The sequence below is a fragment of the Papio anubis genome, chromosome 20 (assembly GCF_008728515.1).
Source record: "Papio anubis isolate 15944 chromosome 20, Panubis1.0, whole genome shotgun sequence".
NCBI lineage: Eukaryota > Metazoa > Chordata > Mammalia > Primates > Cercopithecidae > Papio > Papio anubis.
This window is the reverse complement of record NC_044995.1, coordinates 6867737-6892108: the sequence shown is the minus strand read 5'-3', so window position 1 is coordinate 6892108 and position 24372 is coordinate 6867737. Positions and strand designations below refer to the sequence as shown.

The 24372-nt window shown below is 44.7% G+C and overlaps 1 protein-coding gene across 5 annotated transcripts; it reads left to right on the top strand.

Moving 5' to 3' along the window:
- The first annotated feature begins 4964 nt into the window (after positions 1 to 4964).
- Positions 4965 to 24124, top strand: ZNF836 (zinc finger protein 836). 5 transcript variants are annotated; one of them, XM_017952960.3, is made up of 6 exons: positions 4975 to 5019; positions 5114 to 5312; positions 6872 to 7014; positions 7848 to 7942; positions 16330 to 16456; positions 20688 to 23639. In XM_017952960.3, exons 4-6 carry the CDS (start codon positions 7928 to 7930, stop codon positions 23354 to 23356), a joined length of 2811 nt encoding a protein of 936 aa, XP_017808449.1. In that variant the 5' UTR covers positions 4975 to 5019; positions 5114 to 5312; positions 6872 to 7014; positions 7848 to 7927; the 3' UTR covers positions 23357 to 23639. The 5 variants fall into 5 exon arrangements, with proteins under 5 accessions (XP_003916089.1, XP_017808449.1, XP_031516037.1 ...); XM_031660177.1 differs by having other exon boundaries at positions 4981 to 5019; positions 6924 to 7014; XM_003916040.4 differs by having other exon boundaries at positions 4965 to 5312; positions 20688 to 24124.
- Positions 24125 to 24372: the final 248 nt, after the last annotated feature.

The following is a 24372-nucleotide window of genomic DNA, read 5'->3' as shown; positions in this document are numbered from 1 at the left end:
AAGTGATCCCCCTGCCTTGGCCTCCCAAAGTACTGGGATTACAGGCATGAGCCATCGCGCTCGGCCCAAACAGACCTTTTGTCCAAAAATTCCAGTCTATGTATGGAAGACAGATCTAGGAAAAATTCTAGGGTGTTTCAGTGGTCCTGGAGGAAATTATTAAGGGGCTGCAAGATCCCTGCAAGAGAACCGCGTCCAACAGCATTTGTTCATAAGATACCTTCCCATGTCAGCTGTCTCTAGGCTAAGCTTGTGTAATGGTGTTGATCTGAAAAGTAATGCAGAGCCTCTAAAAGCCTCTGATCACATGCGAAAGATGAAGTTCTGGTCTCAGGGAGAAGAATCCACTCATAGAATGTCACACTCCTGTGGGTCACAGCAAAGGACCACTGACTGAAAATCCAGTTGAGGATCACATACTGATCAGCCTTCTTTGAATTTCTCAAGGAAGGAAAAATATTGTTTATTTATTTATTGAGATGGAGTATTGCTCTGTCGCCCAGGCTGGAGTGCAGTGGTACCACCTCGGCTCACTGCAACCTCCGCCTCCTGGGTTCAAGGGATTCTCCTGCCCCAGTCTTCTGAGTAGACGGGATTACGGGCGCCCACCACCAGGCCTGCCTGATTTTTGTATTTTTGGTAGAGTCAGGGTTTCACCATGTCAGCCAGTCTGGTTTTGAACTCCTGACCTCGGGTGATCTACCCACCTCAGCCTCCCAGAGTGCTGGGATTACAGGCGTGAGCTACCATGCCTGGCCCTTTTTGAAATTTATATTTCTTTCTTACTTAATTACCTACTCATCTGAAAGGGAAATATATTTTTTTAAAAATTTATCTACTTTATGGTTTGGGCGGCCAAGGCAGGAGGCTTACTTGAGCCCAGGAGTTCAAGACCAGCATGGGCAAGAATGTGAAACCCTGTCTCTACAAAAAATTTGCAAATTAGCCAGGTGTGGTGGCACATGACTATAGTAACAGTATATTAGTTTGTTCTCACATTGCCATAAAAAAATACCTGAAATTGGGGGGTAATTTATAAAGAAAAGAGGTTTAATTGGCTCATGACTCTGCAGGCTGTACAGGAAATGCTGGAATCTACTTGGCTTCTGCAGAGGCCTCAGGAAACTTACAATTATGGCAGAAGGTGAAGGGGAAGCAGGCACTTCACATGCCCAGACAGGAGGAAGACAGAGAATGGGGAGATGCTACACACTTTTTTTTTGTTTTGTTTTTGAGACGGTCTCGCTTTTTCGTCTAGGCTGGAGTGCAGTGGCACGATCTTGACTCACTGCAACCTCCGCCTCCCGGGTTCAAGCGATTCTCCTGCCTCAACCTCCCAAGTAGCTGAGATTACAGGCACGTGACACCATGCCTGGCTAATTTTTCTACTTTTAGTAGAGACAGGGTTTCACCATGTTGGTCAGGCTAGTCTTGAACTCCTGACCTCAGGTGATCCTCCTGCCTCGGCCTCCCAAAGTGCTAGGATTACAGGTGTGAGCCATCGCGCCCAGCTGCCACACACTTTTAAACAGCCAGAACTCACAATAACTCACTATCACGAGAATACCGCCAAGGGAATGGTATTAAACCATTCATGAGAAATCCACCGCCACCATGATCCAATCACCTGCCACCAGACCCCAGTCCCCACCTCCAATACTGAGGATTACAATTCCATGTAGATTTAAGATGCTAATGAGACATGCGACGTATTTACAGGCATGTACAACTGCTGCTCATGTGCACCCAGAGGACCACCGAGAACATGCTTACTAGTAACACCTCTTCCACGTCCTTATGAATAATCATGTAAGATTCCCTTTGTGCCAGTCTGTGCTGTCTCACCCTTATGAGCAGCCTGCCCTGATTTCTGTCTCTCTCAGAGTGTTCTGTCTATTCTGCCCTTAACTTTCAAAATATTATTTTTCCTTTGCAACAAATTATGCTCACCTCTTTTGCTGTGTGTCTCTTGCTTAAATTATTTTAAACTAAGAAGACAAGAACTAAGGTATTACAACAACTGTCAACAGAAGGAGGCATTATTTATTAAACAACTGAGGGGATGTGAGTTCTGGGAATAGAGTTACTTAGCAACCAAGACATTCCAGCCACCAATCTTTCTAGAGAACTCTAGGAAGACCAGAACAATTCACCAGTCATCAGTAACTCCCAGATCCCGAGATCCTGGAAACTATGACTAGCAGAACTTTAGGGATCTCTTGTCTCTGCATAGCAAATCTTTGGTGGCTACTGTCCTAGTCTCTGATAACTCTTCCCCACTGATGTCTCTCTTTGTCCTCCTTTTTTTGTGACGGAGTTCCGCTCTGTGGCCCAGGCTGGAATACAGTGGCGTCATCTCAGGTCACTGCAACCTCCGCCTCCCAGGTTCAGTGATTCTCCTGTCTCAGCCTCCCAAGTAGCTGAGATTACAGGCGCCCACCACCACGTCCAGCTAATTTTTGTATTTTTAGTAGAGACAGGGTTTCACCATGTTGGCCAGGCTGGTCTCGAACTCCTGACCTCAGATGATCTGCCTGCTGTGACCTCTCAAAGTACTGGGACTACAGGCCACTGTGCTCAGCCTCTCTCTTTGACTTATTTAATATCTAATGCTCCTCTAGTCCTATAGAGGCTAAATGACCCCCCAAAGTCTCACAACCCCAGCTCTGCCTTTACTTCAAACTCCAGCCCCAGCTCTTGCTTGGAATACTGATGCTGTCATAGCTTCTACATCAAACTCCAGTGTAGACCCAGACCCACCTTTATTCCTTCATTCCACTCCCTCCAATATCTCTATCCACTGAGGGTCTATGAAGCTTCTCTTCCTAGAGCCCCGAATGAGGAAGAGTCTCTCACAACTGAAATCCAATGTTTGGAATGGCAACGGTTGCAAAAGCTGTTGGAAGTTATGGGGTTTACTTTCTGTGGTCCAAAAATCTCAGCAAGCTTTTAGTCCTCCAGATGCCAGTCACCTCCAATACAGCTGGGCCCCCCAAACTTCTATGCCAATATCCACCCTTCTTGTACACTTTCCTGTCAGCAAGGAGATCTGGAAGCAGCTGGAATACTACTTTTTCTTTTCTTTTCTTTCTTTCTTTCTTTTTTTTTTTTTTGAGATGGAGTCTGGCTCTGTCGCCCAGGCTGGAATGCAGTGGCATGATCTCAGCTCACTGCAACCTCCGCCTCCCAGGTTCAAGCAATTCTCCTGCCTAAGCCTCCCGAGTAGCTGGCACTAAAGGCATGCGCCACCACGCCTGGCTAATTTTTGTATTTGTAGTAGAGACGGGGTTTCACCATGTTGGCCAGGCTGGTCTCAAACTCCTGAGCTCAAGTGATCCACCCACTTCGACCTCCCAAAGTGCTGGGATTACAGGTGTGAGGCACTGCTTCCAGGCAAATTTTCTCTTATCAGGACATCAGTCAGATTGCATCAGAGCCCATTCTAACAAGCTTAGTTTAATAACCTCTAAATGCCCTATGTCAAAATACAGTCATATTCTGAGGTACTGGGTGCTAGAACTTAAAGACAATGATTTATTTTATTTATTTATTTATTTTGAGACGGAGTCTCGCTCTGTCACCCAGGCTGGAGTGCAGTGGTCCTATCTTGGCTCACTGCAAGCTCCACCTCCCGGGTTCATGCCATTCTCCTGCTTCAGCCTCCCAAGCAGCTGGGACCACAGGTGCCCGCCACCACGCCTGGCTAATTTTTTGCATTTTTAGTAAAAACGGGGTTTCATCGTATTAGCTAGGATGGTCTCGATCTCCTGACCTCATGATCTGCCCGCCTTGGCCTCCCAAAGTGCTGGGATTACAGGCGTGAGCCACGGTGCCCGGCCAACAATGACTTTTTAGGGACGTGATTCAGCTCATAACATTCTGTACTCTGGACTCCCAAAATTCATGTCCTTCTCACATGCAAGATCCCTTCACCCCCATCCTAACATCTCAAAAATCTTATTATTATTATTTTTTGAGACAAATCACTCTGTTGCCCAGATGCAGTGACAACTCATTGCAGCCTTGACCCCTTGGGCTCAAGAGATCCTCCCACCTCAGCCTCCCAAGTAGCTGTGACTATAGGCATGAGCCACCATGCCTGGCTGATTTTTCTATTTTTTGTAGAGACAAGGGTCTATGTTGCCCCAGGTTGGTCTTGAACTCTTGAGCTCAAGCAATCCTTCCACCTTGGCCTCCCAAAGAGCTGGGATTACAGGCCAGAGCCACTGCTCCCGGCCCATTTCAAAAGTCTTAATCCATTTCAGTATCAAACTCTAAGGCCCAAATATCACCCAAATATTATCGGAATCACATATGGGTGAGACTCAAAGTGTGGTTCATCCTGAGGCAAAATTTCTGTCCAGCTGTGTAACTGTGAAGCCAAAGAAGTTATTTTGCTTCCAAAATACAACGGTGGGACAGGCATAGGATAGACGGTCAGCCCTGGAAACCACCCTTCTACTCTGTGACTGTGATTTTGATGTTTGTAGATTGCACATGTAAGTAAACGCATGCAGGATTTGTCTGTGTCTAGCACAATTCGCTTGGCATAATGTCTTCCAGGTTCCTGGATCCAGCCACGGCTGCACATCAAATCTTCACGGATAGCCTAGTTCCCTGACTACTGAGTAACTTCAGCCTTACTGGCTTCAGCCTCACTGGCAAGACCCGATGGAGTCCACCAGACTCGCAAAAATCGATTTTGACCTGTCAGTTCAACTTGACAAGAAGAAAACATCTTAGTTTCCAACAGAAGTGGACCACAACTTTAAACCTTTGACCTTAAAGTCTAAAACATTAACTTAAAATAGGCAAGAAGCAACACTGCTTCACAGGACAAGAAACAGTCACCAATACTCCCAAATCAGGAGAACAAAGACTCGGTGGGCTGAAGGCAGAGGGAATAACAGACCCCGCCCACCAAACAGGTCCCGCCCACACCGCCCGTCCCGCCTGGCCCGCCTGGCCCCGCCCACTACCGCATGAGCCTGCCCCACCCTTTCAGGGTTCCCAAATCAGGTCCGTCTTTCTGCCCCTTCCCTAGCGGGTCGCACCCCACCCAGGACCCTCCCCCGCCCCAGGCTTCTTAGTCTTTTTTTCTCCTCTCGTGAAGCTTCCTGCACACCCGGAAGCAGATCGCGCGGGGAAACCGTCACAGCGCTGCGCGTCAGTTTCCGTCTACCTGGACTAAACATTTGCTTCGCCGGGTCTACGTGAATCCAACGTGCACTTGGCGGTCTTCCCTTGTCTATACCCGTTTCCTGGGGATCGCTACGGACCTTAAAATACCAGCAACAGCCCCTTCGCCCCAAGTAAGTCTGATAATTGCTTTCCTTTCGGTTTAAAAATCTCTCTGCGGCTGTTCCTTGCTCCCTGCCTTTCTGCCTTAGGACCACGTAGACAACCCCACTCAGGTCGTGTTCCTGCTTAAAACCCTTACTGACCTCTGCTTCGGCCCTGCACCAAGTCGAGCCCTCACTCGGGAGGTGGATTCCCACTCGTCGCGACCCCCGAGTTCCTCCCTCGTCAGCCCCTGGAGGGGAGCGCCCGCCGTCCGGCTCCTGAAGGAGCCTCTTCCCCTCCCAGGTCCTGGGATTCTGCAGAACCTCCCAGTCCTGAGACATCGTCCCCCGCGCCACCTAGTATCCTCCTCACGCCGGGTCCTTCCGCTCCCCAGGCTTCCCCTTCACAGCCACTGCTTTTCCTGATCCCCCCGTTGGGGCAGGTGACCTGAGTCTGTCTTGTGATACCCAGTGTTCTTCCTTCCCAAATTTTACTCCACTGGAAAATGTGCTCTTCCGGGAGGTGGGCATCTTATTCCTCCCCTGTCCTACTGAATGTGTGGGTGAGAGGGATCAGGAGAGGAAAAGACAGGGAACGACGAAGCAAAAGGAAAAACCGAAGAGAATGAGGGAGACCCATAAATACACGGCAAAATGGATGATAATTTAGGGATTTGCAGAGATAGCAAGAGTGAAAGAGAACGAATGGAGAAAGAAGCAGGGGGCGAAAAGCACATAGAGACATTTAGAAAAAAAAAGGGGACCTTCAGAGAGATGAAGGGCAGCAAAATAGAGTGGGGCGGCAAAGGAGGAGGCACTGCAGACAGACAGTGGGGAGAAGGTAAAAGAGTTGGAACCGCAGCCGACAGAACTACGTGGTGCTGGAACTGAAAGAGAGGGCAGTGGGTGACAAGCAGAGTAGAGAGAGAGCCGCAGCAGGGAGGAAGCCTAGGAAGTTGGGGGTGCTAGAGAGTGGGAACAAAGGAGCTGTAACAGGTAAGAGGGAGTTTTAACAAGAAGAGCAGAGAGGGAGCTTAGATGGGGAAAAAGAGGCAGAAATACGTGGACATTGGGGACAATCAGAAAGATTGGGGAGGAAGAGTTCCAAGAGGTGAAGTAAGTTGCCGACTATTGGGCAGAACAGACATAAAAGAGGAGAAGAACAGAAAAGGGGAGGAAAGATGCAGCATGCGAGAGGGAAACACGTAGCAGTGAAGAAAGTGGGAGAGGACCCTATCCAGATGAGTGATGAGTTGATTGGATATGGATGGTGGTTGTAATATTCTGATTTGTGACTTTACACTCTAAAATTTTTTTCTTTAAATTGTAATCATGAGGATGAAAATTACCACTCTTTTCTGTAAGGCTTGTGCATTTTGTATTTATTTGTATCAAAAGATATTTAGAATTTCTGTTTAGCCAGAGGGCATTTAAATTCAGTCATTTGTGGTATCTCTTTTCTTCCCTGGGATAGAGTAGAGGATACAGTGAATGAGAAATGGGGCAATAAATGACTGTCACTCTCACTACAAGGTATGTCTTTGTTGTTGTTGTTGTTGTTGTTGTTGTTGTTTTCTTTTCTGAAACAGGGTCTTGCTCTGTCAGACTAGAGTACAGTGCCATGATCTCTGCTCACTGCAGCCTCAACCACCCGGGCTCAAGCAGTCCTTCTGCCTCAGCCTTTCAGAGTGCTGTGATTACAGATGGGAAGCCACCACATCAGGCCTACAAGGTATGTCTTTGTAGGAGTGTTGAGAGTCTTATTTTTTTGTAATGGATTTTCTTTTTTGTTTTTTCTTTTTTTTGTTTGAGACGGAGTTTCACTCTTGTTGCCCAGGCTGGAGTGCAATGGAGCCATCTCGGCTCACTGCAGTCTCTGCCTCCCAGGTTCAAGCAATTCTCCTACCTCAGCCTCCCAAGTACCTGGGATTACAGGTATGTGCCACTACGCCTGGCTAATTTTGTATTTTTAGTAGAGATGGAGTTTCTCCATATTGGTCAGGCTGGTCTCAAACTCCCAAACTCAGGTGATCCACTGGCCTTGGCCTCCTAAAGTGCTGGGATTACAGGCATGAGCCACTGCGCCCAGCCTACTTTTTTCTTTGTAGTTCCTTTATTTATTTATTTTTTGAGACGGAGTCTCGCTCTGTCGCCCAGGCTGGAGTGCAGTGGCGCGATCTTGGCTCACTGCAAGCTCCGCCTCCCGGGTTCACACCATTCTCCTGCCTCAGCCTCCCGAGTAGCTGGGACTACAGGCACCTGCCACCACGCCCAGCTAATTTTTGTATTTTTAGTAGAGACGGGGTTTCACTATGTTGTCCAGGATGCTCTCAAACTCCTGACCTCAGTTGATCTGCCCGCCTCTGCCTCCTAAAATGCTGGGATTATAGGCGTGAGCCACCATGCCAGGCCACTTGGTCTTTGTTTAGGAATTTATTATCCTTGCATCCCCCTGGTGCAGTGGGCTGTCTCTCCACATGCTGAGGTCTTTCCTGTGGGCATGGTTGTAGCACAGAAAGGAATGTGTTGTTTCCAAGCATTGAATGACAGATTTTTCACTTTCAGATTTGACTTGTAAAGAAGTAATTATACTGACTGAGAGAGCAGCCCAGAAGAGGAAGAAGAGGAAAGAAAAGGAGTCAGGGATGGCTCTTACACAGGTAAAATGATATTCTTAGTGGATCATTCTGTCTCCTTCCTTTTTGAAATGCGATGCATTGGAGTTGCGAATCTTCTCTGAGTCTGAAGCATCCTGCCTGACGTGTTTACTGCCATTCACCCATGCCTTCCCTCAGTTTCTCTCATCTCACTTAGATTCTATCTCACCGAGACCCAGTGACATTAACTTGGGAAGAGGCTCCACTGGGCATGGTCCTGGGAGCGGCTCACACCCAGACATGGATGGAGACAGGGTATGAGCCCCACAGTGTCAGAGCTATTGGTAGCAGAGATTGTTTAGAGGCAAAATCAGGATGCAGTCAGCTCTCTGTAGACCAGAAGTAGAGAAGCTGCATGCAGAAGGCACATATTAATGTGCACAATACCTCATCAATTCTGGAAAAGAGTGTGTCAGGGGAGATCTTTTCTGCCTAATTTTATACTACATTTGAAGCTGTATGAATGAGTCACTGTTTCTAACTTCAAAATCTTAATGACTGGGAATGGAATGGACAATTAGATACACGCATCAGTGATAAAGGGTGTTTTATTTTATCATTTTTTTTTTTTTTTTTTTTTGAGACGGAGTTTCGTTCTTGTTGCCCAGGCTGGAGTGCAATGGTGCGATCTCGGCTCACTGCAACCTTCACCTCCCTGGTTCAAGTGATTCTCGTGCCTCAGCCTCCTATGTAGCTGGGATTACAGGCACGTGCCACCACGACTGACTAATTTTTGTATTTTTAGTAGAGATGGCGTTTCACCATGTTGGTCAGGCTGGTCTTGAACTCCCAACCTCAGGTGATCCGCCCACCTCGGCCTCCCAAAATGCTGGGATTACAGGCATGAGCCACTGTGTCCGGCCTATCATTGATTTTAAAATATAAAATCAACCTGAATGTCAGATTCATTTAGCCATTGTCAGCATATCCATCCTACAGAGACTGTGGTGTTCATGCTGGGCCTCCTAGTAGCAGTTGTTTTATCTAAAAAGGTTATAATTTTGCTCAGATGTAGGAGCAGAACTTCTTTGTTATTAGAGACGATGGAGCCAAATTCTCTCATTCCACCAATTATTACTGAACATCATATTTCTTTTATTTTAAACATTGCATAATGTATTTATTTGCAGTAAAATCCAAGCAGAGATGCAGTTTAGGCATTAAAAAGGTGGCATAACATGAAGACGACAGGAAAATAATATTTTATTATATATGTAATTCATGCTATGTTAGATTTGAACTGTTCTTGTCAAAAAAAAAAAGAAAAGGGTACTGGGCCAGGCATGGTGGCTCACGCCTGTAATCCCAGCACTTTGGGAGGCTGAGGCAGGTGGATCAAGAGGTCAGGAGTTCAAGACCAGGCTGGCCAAGATGGGGAAACCCTGTCTCTACTAAAAATACAAAAATTAGCCAGGCATGGTGGCAGGTGCCTGTAATCCCAGCTACTTGGGAGGCTGAGGCAGAGAATTGCTTGAACCCCGGGGCAGAGGTTGCAGTGAGTGGAGATCACACCACTGCACTCCAGCCTCAGCGACAGAGCGATACTCCGTGTCAAAAAAAAAAAACAAAGGGTACCTGTGAGATGATGGATATGTTAACGTGTTAAACTATAGTGACTTTTTTACTATCTGTACTGTAATATCATGTTGTATACCTTACATACACCATAAAATTTATGAGCAAACATAAAACATGGGACATCAAGGAAACGTTTCAGTTTTATGCTAAAAAAAATTTATAATCTAAACAAAGGACATTGGGCCGGGCGTGGTGGCTCAAGCCTGTAATCCCAGCACTTTGGGAGGCCGAGACGGGCGGATCACGAGGTCAGGAGATCGAGACCATCCTGGCTAACACAGTGAAACCCCGTCTCTACTAAAAAAAATACAAAAAACTAGCCAGGCGAGGTGGCGGGCGCCTGTAGTCCCAGCTACTCGGGAGGCTGAGGCAGGAGAATGGCGTGAACCCGGGAGGCGGAGCTTGCAGTGAGCTGAGATCCGGCAACTGCACTCCAGCCTGGGCGACAGAGCGAGACTCTGTCTCAAAAAAAATAAAAATAAAAATAAAAATAAAAATAAAAAAAGGACATTGACTAGGCGCAGTGGCTCATGCCTGTAATCCCAGCACTTTGGAAAGCCAAGGCAGGCGGATCACGAGGTCATGAGTTAGAGACCAGCCTGGCCAACCCCATCTCTGCTAAAAATGCAAAAATTAGCTCGGCATGGTGGCACATGCCTGTAGTTCCACCTACTTGGGAGGCTGAGGCAGGAGAATCCCTTGAACCCAGGAGGCAGAGGTTGTAGTGAGCTGAGATCGCACCATTGCACTACAGCATGGGCGACAGAGCTAGACTCTGTCTCCAAAAAAAAAAAAATAATAAAAATAAAAAAAGAACATTAAGGCATATATATTCCAGAAATTTAACTACAGAATATGAAATGGCTCCTAGAATGCAGAAAAAAAAAATTGCGCAATGAATGAGGATTATTTTATTTTGATTTCTACAAAATAATGAAATGGAAATAGAGAGTTGTCATTTTCCCTAGATCTTCAAAATCTAAAAGAAACATAGTAGCAGGTTTTGTTTAAATGAGTGGGAAATCTGATGTGATGTTGGTGGGAGAGGGTCCCTTTGCAGCTCAGGGTAGTGGGGAATCTTGCCAGATCTAGCAAAGCAGGAAATGCACCATCCTGGAGGAAGTGATCACTCTTTCAAGTGTCCAACCTGGGGAAACCCAGTTTCCTTTCGCTATCACATCATCCACTATCCCTCATGTTTCCATGGGGAGCTACTGTTGTAGGTTCTGTGGCAAGAGTCAGTGAGAGGTGTCGAGTTGCATTTACATGTCATCATGAGATTTCAGAAAACAATTCTTCAGTGAATGTTCTGCTGTGAAATTTTATTTTGCAGGTTTTGAAGTGTACATATTTTTATGTTAATAAACACTAATAGTTTGTTTTGCATCCTCTTTGGAACAATCCCTAGATGAAGACGTATGGGTCTTTTACCGTTTTTCGCTTTTTTTTTTTTTACCGGTTTTCTTTTTTCTTTTTTACCGTTTTTCTTTTACTGTTTTACAAAGAATGTCACCGTGGCTGCCTGTATGCATGCTATCTTCACCACAGATGTCTGAAGTTTCCTCCGGGTTGGGCAGTTTAAAGAGTGAGTGCCTCGGCCGGGCGCGGTGGCTCAAGCCTGTAATCCCAGCACTCTGGGAGGCCGAGACGGGCGGATCACGAGATCAGGAGATCGAGTCCATCCTGGCTAACACGGTGAAACCCCGTCTCTACTAAAAAGTACAAAAAACTAACCGGGCGAGGTGGTGGGCGCCTGTAGTCCCAGCTACTCGGGAGGCTGAGGCAGGAGAATGGCGTGAACCCGGGAGGCGGAGCTTGCAGTGAGCTGAGATTGCATCACTGCACTCCAGCCTAGGTGACAGAGCGAGACTCCGTCTCAAAAAAAAAAAAAAAAAAAAAACGAAGAGTGAGTGCCTCTTTTAGGATGGCATACCACAAAAGCAAAAATAAATAAATGTTTGCTTTATGTTTTTCTGGAAGGCCTGGCTCACAGTGTGATTATAAAATACTATGTTTCTTTTAGATCTAAGGTTTTCTTGCTGACATTTTCTTTGCGTGAATCTTATTTTTTGGTGATGAAGTCTGGCTCCGTTGCCCAGGCTGCAGTGCAGTGGCATGATCTGGGTTGACTGCAACCTCCGCCTCCCAGGTTTAAGGGATCCTCCTGCCTCAGCTTTCTGAGCAGCTGGGACTATAGGCACTCACCACCACACCCAGCTAATTTTTTTGTATTTTTAGGAGAGAGGAGGTTTCACCATGTTGACCACTCAAACTGACCTCAAGTGATCTGCTTGCCTTAGCCTCCAGAAGTGCTGGGATTACAGGCATGAGACATGGAACCCAGCCTTTGATTATATTATGCCTTTCAGTAAAGCTTGTTTGTTTACTTACACTTAAGTAATGTTAGATATATTCACATTATTTATTGGACTCCCAGAATACATATGTTCTCGGTGCTTGATGGTTTGCCATGAGCCCCTTATGCTCTCCTCATTTTGTTTTGTTTTTTGTAGTTTTTGTTTCTCTCCCTGTCAAAATCCCCTTTGAGTTCACCACTTCCTTCTTCTGCCTAAGTCAGCTCTGTTGAACTCATCTAGTGACTATTTCAACTCAGTTACTCTATTTTTAGCTTTAGTCTGTCTTTCTCTCTCTTTCTCTGTCTCTCCCTCCCTCCCTCCCTCCCTCCCTCCTTCCTTCCTTCTTTCTTTCTTTCTCTCTCTCTCTTTTTTTTTTTTTTTTTTTGAGACAGAGTTTCACTCTTGTTGTCCAGGCTGGAGTGCGATATGCTGGATTCATAATCCATAATCTCCGGCCTCTGTCTTAAGATTCTTCTAATTTTGTCTCCTGAGAAGGATTACAAGCACGCACCACCATGCCTATTAATTTTTTGTATTTTATAGAAATTCGATTTCACTATGTTGATGGCTGGTCCCAACTCCCACCTCAGGTGGATTTGCCCTCCTCTGTTCCCCCCAAAGCAAGCAGGATTATAGGCATGAGCCCACTGCACCTGGCCATTTCTCTTTCGTTTCCTACTTCTTTTCTTCCTTCTCTTTTGAGACGGAGTCTCTTGTAGCCTAGGTTGGAGGCAGTGGCCGGATCTCAGCTCACTGCAAGCCCTGGCCTCCTGGCTGGACTTCATTCTCCTCGCCTCCCAGCCTCCCCGAGTAGCTGACTCAGGCGCTCACCATCTCGGCCTCGGGTTATTTTTTTTTTATTTCTTAGAGATTTGGTTTCACTGTGTTCGCTTTAGGATGGTCTCGATTCTCCTGATCTTGATCCATCCTGCCCCTCCCAAAGTGCTGGGATTACAGGCTTGAGCCCCTGCCCTCTCTTCTCCCTCCTCCTCTCTCTTCCTCTCTCTTTCTTCCTTTTCTTTTTCTTTTCTTTTTTTGTGGAAGGGTTTTACTGTATTGCCCAGGCTGGAGTTCAGTAGAATGATCCATCTAAAACAACTACTACAACAACAACACACACAGAATGATAATTTTCTAACTGGGGATTGTGCCCTCTCTGGGCCTTTGCTTGTCATCTCCTAATTGAAGAGGTTTGCTGGTTTCTACTCAGAAGCTCCCCTGTTATCTGTCTGTGCTATTGAGGACTCTTGTGCTGCAGTCAGCTATGGTACTAGATCTTACCTAGTGTCTTTATGTGTCACTGCACACACTGGTTTATGTCAATCATCTTTTTTTGCAGTGGCCCCTAACCTTTCATCCTGTTCCTTTCAGTCATTATATTCAGGCAAGACAGAAACGAGTTGATATGGCTTTGGTTGTGTCTCCACCCAAATCTCATCTTGAATTTTTAGTAGAGACAGGGTTTTACCACGTTGGCCAGGATGGTTTCGATCTCTCGACCTCGTGATCCGCCTACCTAAGCCTCCCAAAGTGCTGGGATTACAGGAGTGAACCACTGCACCCAGGCTGTGGAAAGCAGAATTTAAGAGTGATGAACTAAGATGTTTGGCAGAAACACTCTCAAAGCAAATTGTACAGGTTGCTGCATGGCTTCTCTGAACTGTTTATAGGAAAATGGGAGGAGAGAAAAATGAATTAAAAACAATTTGTTTTCAAAGCCCAATGTAAAGATTTGGAAAATTCTCAGCCTGGCCATGTAAAGAATTAAAAGTGTATTTAGGAGAGAAAACCAAGAGGGGTGTAGCCAAGTGGCCTTGGACAAGGAGATTAGTATGGATAGAAGTAAGCCAGGATCTGATTATTGAGACAATGGGAGAATCATCCCAAAGGCATTTTAGAGATCTTTGAGACTGCTGTGCCCATTGTAGGTTCAGAGTGCCAGGGCCTTGAGGGCAGAATAGTTTCAAGGGAGTGGCCCGGGGTGCCCTTTGGACATGCGAACTCCGATACCTCAGATCTGTGATCTCTGTATTTCAGAGCAGAGGTCCTTAGCTACCCCATCTGTGGCTGACGTGGGACCAGGTGCAGACCAGCCACCACTCCAGAGGGCACACACTGTTGGGAGCCAAAAAGGCCAAAGGGATCGTGATCAACTCAGCATTCCACTGGAGGCTATATGATCAAACAGCAAACTGTTTATCATGAATGCAGGATGTGAGCAAACTCACGACTGCGCCTGCCACCAAGTTTGCTGAGGGCCATCACTCCCTGGCGCTGGGCTCCTTGAAGTTATCTCTGGGAAATCTAGTGCTTATTGGTCAAATGATGCAGTCTTGCAAGCCTGCTGTGATCCAAAGGACTGACTGACAGTTACCGACAATCACCGCCCCTTTTGGTTATCTCTTTGACCTAATAAATTTGGAGGGCTGAAAAAGCTTAGGGCCTTTGTCCACTAGAGGCAAGGTGCCCCCGACCCCTTCTTCCAAATATACTCTTTTGTCTTTGTCTTTTGTTCCCGTGTTTGCCCCTTTTGTTCAGTCCACCAGGGATCGAGGTCGGTTACAACACACAAACCGTAAACCTTGGCAACATGAACACAGTGGTAACTAAAAGTGTGCAGAGGGCATGAGATGTGGACTCATGGCTACTTCCATCTAGATTTCAAAGAATGCCTCAGAGATCCTTGGAGCCTAGGCATAGAAATGCCGTAGGAGTGAGGCTGTCCCTGGAAGTCCCTACTAGGGCAATGCTCAGTTCTAGCTGTGGAGGCAGGGCCAACTTCAGAGTCCTTGTTAGGATAAGGTCCAGTAAAGCCCTGGGAGCAGGGCCACCGATGAGACCCCAAAACTGTAGAGTCACCGGTATGTGATTCCAGCTCAGGAGAGCTGCAGGCACTGTGAGAACGTCCATGTGGGGTGATCTCAACAAAACCAGTGAGACAGGGATCCCCAGGATGTTGGGACCCAACCTCTACTCCAGGATGTCTGGAAGGTGGGACATGGAGTCAGAGATTATTGTCAAGCCTTAGTATTTAATGTATGTGCTCTGTTGGGTTTCAGCCTCACATGGGAACAGCTACCCCTTGTTTCCTGCTTCTCTCTTTTGGAATTGAAATATCTAACCTGTGTCTGCCCCACCATTGTATTTTGGAAGCACATAACTCATTTGATTTCATAGGTTCACAACTAGAGAGCAGTTTGCCTTCGGATGAAATGCACTTTTGAGTCTCACCCATATCTGATTTAGATTATAGTTAGGTACAGCTCTAGACTATAGGCTTTTGAATTGGTTGTAGAAATAAGGCTTTGGGAGCCATTGGGATAGAATGTATTTTGTCTGTGAGAAGTACATCAATTTTGGGTGCCAGGGATGGAATGCTATGGTCTGAGTTTTTTTTTTCCTCCTCTGCAATTCATGTTGAAACTTAATCCCCAGTGCCCAATCTTTAAATATTATGAGGCATGGCCTTTAGGAGGAGATTGGGTCACTAGAAGTCGGCCTTTATCAGTGGGTATGGTGTTCTCGTCAATGATATATCAAAAGGCTTATTCTACGGAGTTCACTACTTTTTGGCCCTTCTGTCCCTTCTGTCATGTGGGGGACACAGCATTCGTCCCCTACGAAGCAACAAGATCATCTTGGAAGCAGGGATCATCCCTCACCAGACATCAGTCCTGCTGGCACCTTGATCTTGGATATCCCAGCCAGCAGAATCATGAGAAATACATTTCTATTGTTCATAAATTACCCAGTCCATTTTACTCGGTACAGCAGCACAGAGAGACTAGGACCTACCGTCACGATAATTTAACTGTTTGTTTCTTTTGATTCAAGACTCATTCTCAGACATCTGGGTTCAGATGCCTGCTCTGCCATTTTTAGGTTGTTGACCTAGGTGACTTTTTAGCATTTTCTGTGACATAGTTGTCTCGTAGTAACATGGGAAAAAAATCTCTCTATTATGTTGTTATTTGAATTAGAACATGTAAAGCATTTGGAGTAATGCCCAGCACATGGGGAGTGTTCCAGAACTGTAGTCATTGCTGTTGCTCTGGTCATCACAGTTTTTAGTTTCTGACCTTTCTTTAAAGCTGCTATGGACATTGTCATCTCGAAGACACAACTCTTACACTAGCTCATCTGGACACTCAGTTGATATATTGAACATAATATCTAACATTTATACACATAACCACTTATTCATTTCTTTGTGTATTTCTTGCATTGTACACAAAAATGAGAAGTGTACACTGATTTACAGGATATCATAATCTCCTGTTGAATTTTATAACAAGCTAAAATTAGGGACACATGACTTTCTCACAGATGCTTTGTGTGGATATGTGAAAACACACACTTCAATCAAATTGATGTGACAGTTCTCTCCTCTTGTCATTTTATATATAGATAAGAGCTCTCCCATTGCTCCTTGTTGAAATGTGTTTTTCTTTTCAGGGACCTTTGACATTCAGAGATGTAGCCATAGAATTCTCTCAGGAGGAGTGGAAATCCCTGGACCCTGTGCAGAAAGCTTTGTACTGGGATGTGATGTTGGAGAACTACAGGAACCTGGTCTTCCTGGGTAAGCATAATTTTGCTCTAGAAGTTAAGATCTGCCCTTGTGCATTTTTGTGTTTTCTCTCTTGGGAGCCCTATCCATCATTTGACTGAAACTGAAGCCTTGTTGACTCACAGATAAAAAGCTTCATAATGCTGCATCTGGACTTTCACTTCCCATATCATCACACTACCTCCTTTTGGAATATCTTCCCTTGTTGTCCTGTGCCCATAGTATAATTCCCATATTTAAGTATTAGTCAGTATAATGCTACTTTTTTTTTTTTTTTTTTTTAATGGAGACAGAGTCTAGCTTTGTCACCTGTAGGGACTAGTCCCACAGGGTCGGTGGGTTTTTCTCCCCATGTGCAGAGACGAGAGATCGTAGAAATAAAGACACAAGACAAAGAGATAAAAGAAAAGACAGCTGGGCCCAGGGGACCACGACCACCAAGACGCGGAGACCCGTAGTGGCCCCGAATGCCAGGCTGTGCTGTTGTTTATTGGATACAAGACAAGAGGGCAGGGTAAGGAGTGTGAGCCATCTCCAATGATAGGTAAGGTCACGTGGGTCACGTGTCCGCTGGACAGCGGGCCCTTCCCTGTTTGGCAGCCGAGGCAGAGAGAGAGAGACAGCAGACAGCTTACGCCATTATTTCTGATGTATAGTCTCTATATATTAGAGACTTTTAGTACTTTCACTAATTTTGCTACTGCTATCTAAAAGGCAGAGCCAGGTATACAGGATGGAACATGAAAGTGGACCAGGAGGGTGACCACTGAGACACAGCATCACAGGGAGATGGTTAGGCCTCCGGATAACTGCGAGTGGGCCTGACTGATGTCAAGCCCTCCACAAGAGGTGGTGGAGTAGAGTCTTCTCTAAACTCCCCCGGGGAAAGGTAGCGGGTGTTTTTCCTTGGCACTGACGCTACTACTAGGCCACAGTCCTCTTGGCAATGGGCGTCTTCCCACACGCTGGCGTTACCGCTAGACCAAGGAGCCCTGTAGTGGCCCTGTCAGGGTGTGACAGAAGGCTCACACTCTTGTCTTCTGGTCACTTCTCACCATGTCCCTTCAGCTCCTATCTCTGTATGGCCTGGCTTTTCCTAGGTTATGATTGTAGAGCGAGGATTATTATAATATTTGCATAAAGAGTAATTACTACAAACTAATGATTAGTGATACTTACATATAATTATATCTGTGATCTATATCTAGTATAACTCTTGTTATTTTGTGTATTTTATTATACTGAAACAGCTCGTGCCCTCAGTCTCTTACCTCGGCACCTGGGTGGCTTGCCGCCCACAGTCGCCCAGGCTGGAGTGCAGTGGCATGAACTCAGCTCACTGCAACCTCCGCCTCCCGAGTTCAAGCAATTCTCCTACCTCAGCCTCCTGAGTAGCTGGGACTACAGGCTCACACCACCACACCCGGCTAATTTTTTGTATTTTAGTAGTGATGGGGTTTCACCCAGGATGGTCTCAAACTCATGAGCTCAGCAGTCTGCCCACCTTGGCCTGCCAAATTGCTAGGATTACAGATGTGAGTCACTGCGTTACTTCTAAATAAGTCTTTCTGTTTTCTTCCAAAGTCAGAATTTTAACTATTCTTTAGGCAAGTATATACCCACAGCTCTGCAAGCACAAACCCTGCTGCCCCATGCTCATAACTCTTTCCCCTCCCCTCATGCCCTTCCTCCTCCCTTCCTCTTCTGAACATATTACTTTGGTCCAGATGGACTACCCAGTCACTTACTAGCGTATTAATTTTACGCTCCCATTATTGCAGAACTCCCTCACCTTCCACGCTACACTCAGCGTGTAAGGGACGACGCCTACTCATTCACTTGACAACTTTCTGAGAACACTGGCTACATCAATATGTGCAGGGGATGATGACTCAGATACCGTTATTCATGAAGGATGACTGAATAATGTTTTGGCAACACACCTTGGCTCTTGAAGTATTTCTGTTTTTTTTCTTTTTTTGAGATGGAGTCTTACTCTGTCACCCAGGCTGGTGTGCAGTGGCGCGATCTCGGCTCACTGCAAGCTCCGCCTGCCGGGTTCACGCCATTCTCCTGCCTCAGCCTCCTGAGTAGCTGGGAATACAGGCGCTCACCACTACACTTGGCTAATTTTTTGTATATTTAGTAGAGACGGAGTTTCACTGTGTTAGCCAGGATGGTCTCGATCTCCTGACCTCATGATCCACCCGCCTTGGCCTCCCAAAGTGCTGGGATTACAGGCGTGAACCACCGCGCCCGGCCAGCTCTCGAAGTATTTCTTTCCACACTCTTGGTATTTGGGTGACCAGTTATCTGCACTGCCTGTTTGGCCAGTTTTATTTAAAAACATGTTTGATACTGGAAACCCAGGTTCACGTCTTACTTTCTTTGTAATTTGGGTGTAGATACATAAATCCTGCGGGCAGACTTACTGTCCTTATTTGTAAAATAGTGATAATTTATCTTAAGATTTTTTAAAACAAGTTAGTGCTGTTTGCTAGCTTGGAATATTGCATGTTTTACAGTAAAGACTCAGAAGTCTCTTTGTTTAATAAGGTATATCAACATTATTTCATGTTTATAATGAGATGGCATATTAGCTTTAACTTAATGTGGCTAGGTATAGCAGATACCATAGATAGGGTGGTTTGAACAACAGAAATTCACTTTTCACAGATCTGGGTGATGAGCAGTCCACATGTCAGAGCCAGTCACTTTGGTTCCTGGTGTGGGCCCTTTTCCTCGTGTATCATGGCTAACTCTTTCTGTGTCCTCACATGGCAGAAGGATTGTCATGCAAAAAGCAAAAGCTTTTTCACATCTATTCTAATTCCTATTCCGTTCCTGAAATTCTACCTACCATGCTGACCTAATTGCCTCCCAAAGTTTTCACTCCTCCAAATAATACTACATTGAGGATTAGGACCCTAACATATGAGTTTTGGCAGACATAAGTCAATATAGCTGACTTGCATTGCTTGTTAGTGTTGCAAATGTCTATTTTTTTATGGAAATAGATAGTTTTTTGTTAGTTTGTTTTTCCGAGACAGAGTCTTGCTCTGTCACCCAGACTGGAATGCTGTGGCGCAATCTCAGCTCACTACAACCTCTGTCTCCCGGGTTCAAGCAATTCTCCTACCTCAGCCTCCTGAGTAGCTGGGATTACAGGTGCCCACCACCATGCCCAGCTAATTTTTGTATTTTTAGTAGAGACAGAGTTTCATCATGTTGGCCAGGCTGGTCTCAAACTCCTTACCCCGTGATCCACCCACCTTGGCCTCCAAGAGCTGGGATTACAGGTGGGCGCCACCACACCCAGCCAGAAATAGGTAGTTTTAGAACAGGTTTAATACTTATATAATAAGTATTCAGAAAAATAACTTAGTTTTATAACTTCAAAAAATTCTTTCTCATTTTCCCAGTACTATTTTTGATTTATAATTTAGCTTGCCATTTACATAGATCATTAATTAGTTGAACTTGTTGATATTTAGCTGTAATTTGACATTTATTTGTGCACAATAAATATGAAGTAAATATATATGTAACTGTTTTTTCTTCTGAGAGAGCCATATGTTTGCTGCCAGTTGGTGTATGATTTGGGGGCATGGTGGAAAAATACTTCTTTTAGTGCTAATATATATGTTTGCACAACATGAGTCTTTTGGTCATTGAATGTTTGAAACTAGACTTCCTTAAAATTAATTTGAATTACATGTGATTAGTGTTTCTTTACTGAAGAATTCTACTCCTTTTTTATTTGTAAAAATAGAAGATCACTGTGGTAAAGTTTGGTAACTGTCTAGTATAAACGTTACTTTTAGTGTAGTATGTTTTCAATATAAAATATTTATGAATAGTAGTTATTTAAAAACAAACAAACAAAAACAAATAATACTAGTTATTTGTAAAAGCCATGTTCAGCCAGGTGCAGTGGCTCACTCATGCCTGTAATCCCAGCACTTTGGGAGGCCGAAGTGGGCAGATCACGAGGTCAGGAGTTCGAGACCAGCCTGGCTAATATGGTGAAACCCTGCCTCTACTAAAAATACAAAAATTAGCCAGGTGTGGTGGCATGCACCTGTAGTCCCAGCTACTCAGGAGGCTGAGGCAGAAGAATAGTTTGAACCCAGGAGGTAGAGGTCACAGTGAGCCAAGATTGTGCCACTCTGCTCCAGCCTGGGCAACAACAACAACAACAAAAAAACAACAAAAAAACCCCTATGTTCATTATATTTTGTAGGTATCCTTCCTAAATGTATGACGAAGGAATTACCACCAATAGGAAACAGTAATACAGGAGAAAAATTCCAAACAGTGATGCTGGAAAGACATGAATGTTATGATATTGAAAATTTTTACTTAAGGGAAATCCAGAAAAATCTACAGGACCTTAAGTTTCAATGGAAAGATGGTGAAATAAATAATAAAGAAGTGCCAATGACCTATAAAAACAATCTTACTGGTAAAAGTGGTCAACATAGTCAAGAGGATGTAGAAAACAAATGTATTGAAAATCAGCTTCCATTAAGCTTTCACTCACATCTGACTGACCTGCAGAAATTTCAAACTGAAGGGAAAATTTATGAATGTAACCAATCTGAGAAGACAGTTAATAATGGTTCCCTAGTCTCACCACTTCAAAGAATTCTTCCAAGTGTCCAAATCAACATTTCTAAAAAATATGAGAATGAGTTTTTGCAACTGTCATTACCCACCCAACTTGAGAAAACACACATTACGGAAAAACCTTACATATGTAATGAGTGTGGCAAAGCCTTTAGAGTGTCTTCAAGTCTTATTAACCATCAGATGGTGCATACTACAGAGAAACCTTACAAATGCAACGAATGTGGCAAAGCCTTTCATCGGGGCTCACTACTAACAATACATCAGATAGTCCATACAAGGGGGAAGCCATGTCAATGCGATGTATGTGGCAAGATCTTCAGACAAAATTCTGATCTTGTAAATCACTGGAGAAGTCACACCGGAGAGAAACCATACAAATGTAATGAATGTGGCAAGTCCTTTAGTCAAAGTTACAACCTTGCAATACATCAAAGGATTCACACTGGAGAGAAACCTTACAAATGTAATGAGTGTGGGAAAACCTTCAAACAAGGCTCATGCCTCACTACACATCAGATAATCCATACAGGAGAGAAACCATATCAATGTGACATATGTGGCAAGGTCTTTAGGCAGAATTCAAATCTTGTAAATCACCAGAGAATCCACACTGGAGAGAAACCATACAAATGCAACATATGTGGAAAGTCCTTTAGTCAAAGTTCCAACCTGGCAACTCATCAGACAGTTCATAGTGGAAACAAACCTTACAAATGTAGCGAGTGTGGCAAAACCTTTAAACGGAGCTCAAGCCTCACTACACATCAGATAATCCATACAGGAGAGAAACCATATACGTGTGATGTATGTGACAAGGTCTTCAGTCAACGTTCACAACTTGCAAGGCACCAGAGAAGTCATACTGGAGAGAAACCTTACAAATGCAATGAATGTGGCAAGGTCTTCAGTCAGACTTCACATCTTGCGGGGCATCGGAGAATTCATACTGGAGAGAAACCTTACAAATGTGATAAATGTGGCAAAGCCTTTAAACAGGGGTCATTACTCACTCGACATAAGATAATTCATACTAGAGAGAAACGTTACCAATGCAGTGAATGTGGAAAGGTCTTTAGTGAAAATTCATGCCTTGTAAGACATTTAAGAATTCATACTGGGGAGCAACCTTACAAATGTAATGTGTGTGGCAAGGTCTTCAATTACAGTGGAAACCTTTCAATCCATAAGAGAATACACACGGGAGAGAAACCTTTCCAGTGTAATGAATGTGGCACAGTCTTCAGGAACTACTCATGCCTAGCACGTCATCTAAGAATTCATACTGGGCAGAAACCTTACAAATGTAATGTGTGTGGCAAGGTCTTCAATGACAGTGGAAACCTTTCAAATCATAAGAGAATTCATACTGGAGAGAAGCCTTTTCAATGTAATGAATGTGGTAAGGTCTTCAGTTACTACTCATGCCTAGCACGTCATCGGAAAATTCATACCGGAGAGAAACCTTACAAATGTAATGATTGTGGCAAAGCCTATACTCAGCGATCAAGCCTCACTAAACATCTGATAATTCATACTGGAGAGAAACCTTACAATTGTAATGAGTTTGGAGGGGCATTTATCCAAAGTTCAAAACTGGCAAGATATCACAGAAATCCTACTGGGGAGAAACCACACAAATGTAGCCATTGTGGTAGAACTTTTAGTCATATAACAGGCCTGACGTACCATCAGAGAAGGCATACTGGAGAGATGCCATACAAATGTATTGAATGTGGCCAGGTCTTTAATTCCACTTCGAACCTTGCAAGGCATCGGAGAATTCATACTGGAGAGAAACCTTACAAATGTAATGAATGTGGCAAGGTCTTTCGTCATCAATCAACACTAGCACGCCATCGGAGTATTCATACTGGAGAGAAACCTTACATGTGTAATGAGTGTGGCAAAGCCTTTAGAGTACGTTCAATTCTGGTTAATCATCAGAAAATGCATACTGGAGACAAACCTTACAAATGTAATGAATGTGGTAAAGCTTTTATTGAAAGGTCAAAGCTGGTGTACCATCAAAGAAATCACACTGGAGAGAAGCCATACAAATGTATTGAATGTGGCAAGGCCTTTGGACGGTTTTCTTGCCTCAACAAACACCAAATAATTCATTCTGGAGAAAAACCTTATAAATGTAATGAGTGTGGCAAATCTTTCATTAGTCGCTCAGGCCTCACTAAACATCAGACAAAACATACTGGAGAGAATCTTACAACAAAACTCAATGTGGAAACGCCTTTAGATGTTCTCCTAACTTCTGGGTTCAAATAATTCACATTTACAGGTATAGTTTGTATATTTGACGCTTCTGTCTGAACCTCATGTGGAATTTTAATCCCCCGTATTGGAGGTGGGGCCTAGTGGGAGATGACTGGATCACAGGAGTGAATTTCTCAAGAGTGGTTTAGCACCACCTGGTTTTTGCTCTTCTTGGGATAGTGAGTTCTGGTGAGATCTTGTTTTTTTGTTTGTTTGTTTTGTTTTTTTGAGACGAAGTCTCTCTCTGTCACCAGGCTGGAATGCAGTGGCATGATCTCGGCTCACTGCAACCTCTGCCTCCCAGGTTCAAGTGATTCTCCTGCCTCAGTTTCCCTGAGTAGCTGGTACTACATGCGCACACCACCACGCCTGACTAATTTTTGTATTTTTAGTAGAGACGGATTTTCACCATTTTTGCCAGGATGGTCTCAATTTCTTGACCTCATGATCTGTCTACCTCAGCCTCCCAAAGTGCTGGGATTATAGGCGTGAGTCACCAAGCCCGGCTGAGATCTTGTTGGTTAAAAGTGTATGGCAGTTCAGGCATGGTGGCTCATGCCTGTAATCCCAGCATTTAGGGAGGTTGAAGTGGGCAGATCACTTGTGGCCAGGTGTTCAAGACCAGGCTGGTCAACATGGTGAAACCTTGTCTCTCCTGAAATACAAAACTTAGCCAGGCATGGTGATGCATGCCTGTAATCCCAGCTACTCAGGAGGCTGAAGCATGAGAATCGCTGGAACCCAGGAGACAGAGGTTGCAGTGAGCCAAGATTGTGCCAGTACACTCCAGCCTGGCTGACAGTGAGACCCTGTCTCAAAAAAAAGAAAAGAAAAGAAAAAGTGTATGGAACCTCCCTCTCTCTTGTTCCTATTCTTGCCATGTGATATGCCCACTCCCCCTTTTCCTTCCACCGTGATTTTAATATTCCTGAGGCTTCCTCAGAAGGTGAGCAGATGCCAGCACCATGTTTCCTGTAAAGCCTGCAGAACTGTGATTCAATTAAACTTCTTTATAAATTACCCAGCTT

Bases quoted from the DNA above. Each gene is read 5' to 3' on its own strand.
- ZNF836 (XM_003916040.4), top strand. The intron at 16,457-20,687 runs GTAAGCATAATT...TATATTTTGTAG, and splicing joins CAGGAACCTGGTCTTCCTGG to GTATCCTTCCTAAATGTATG.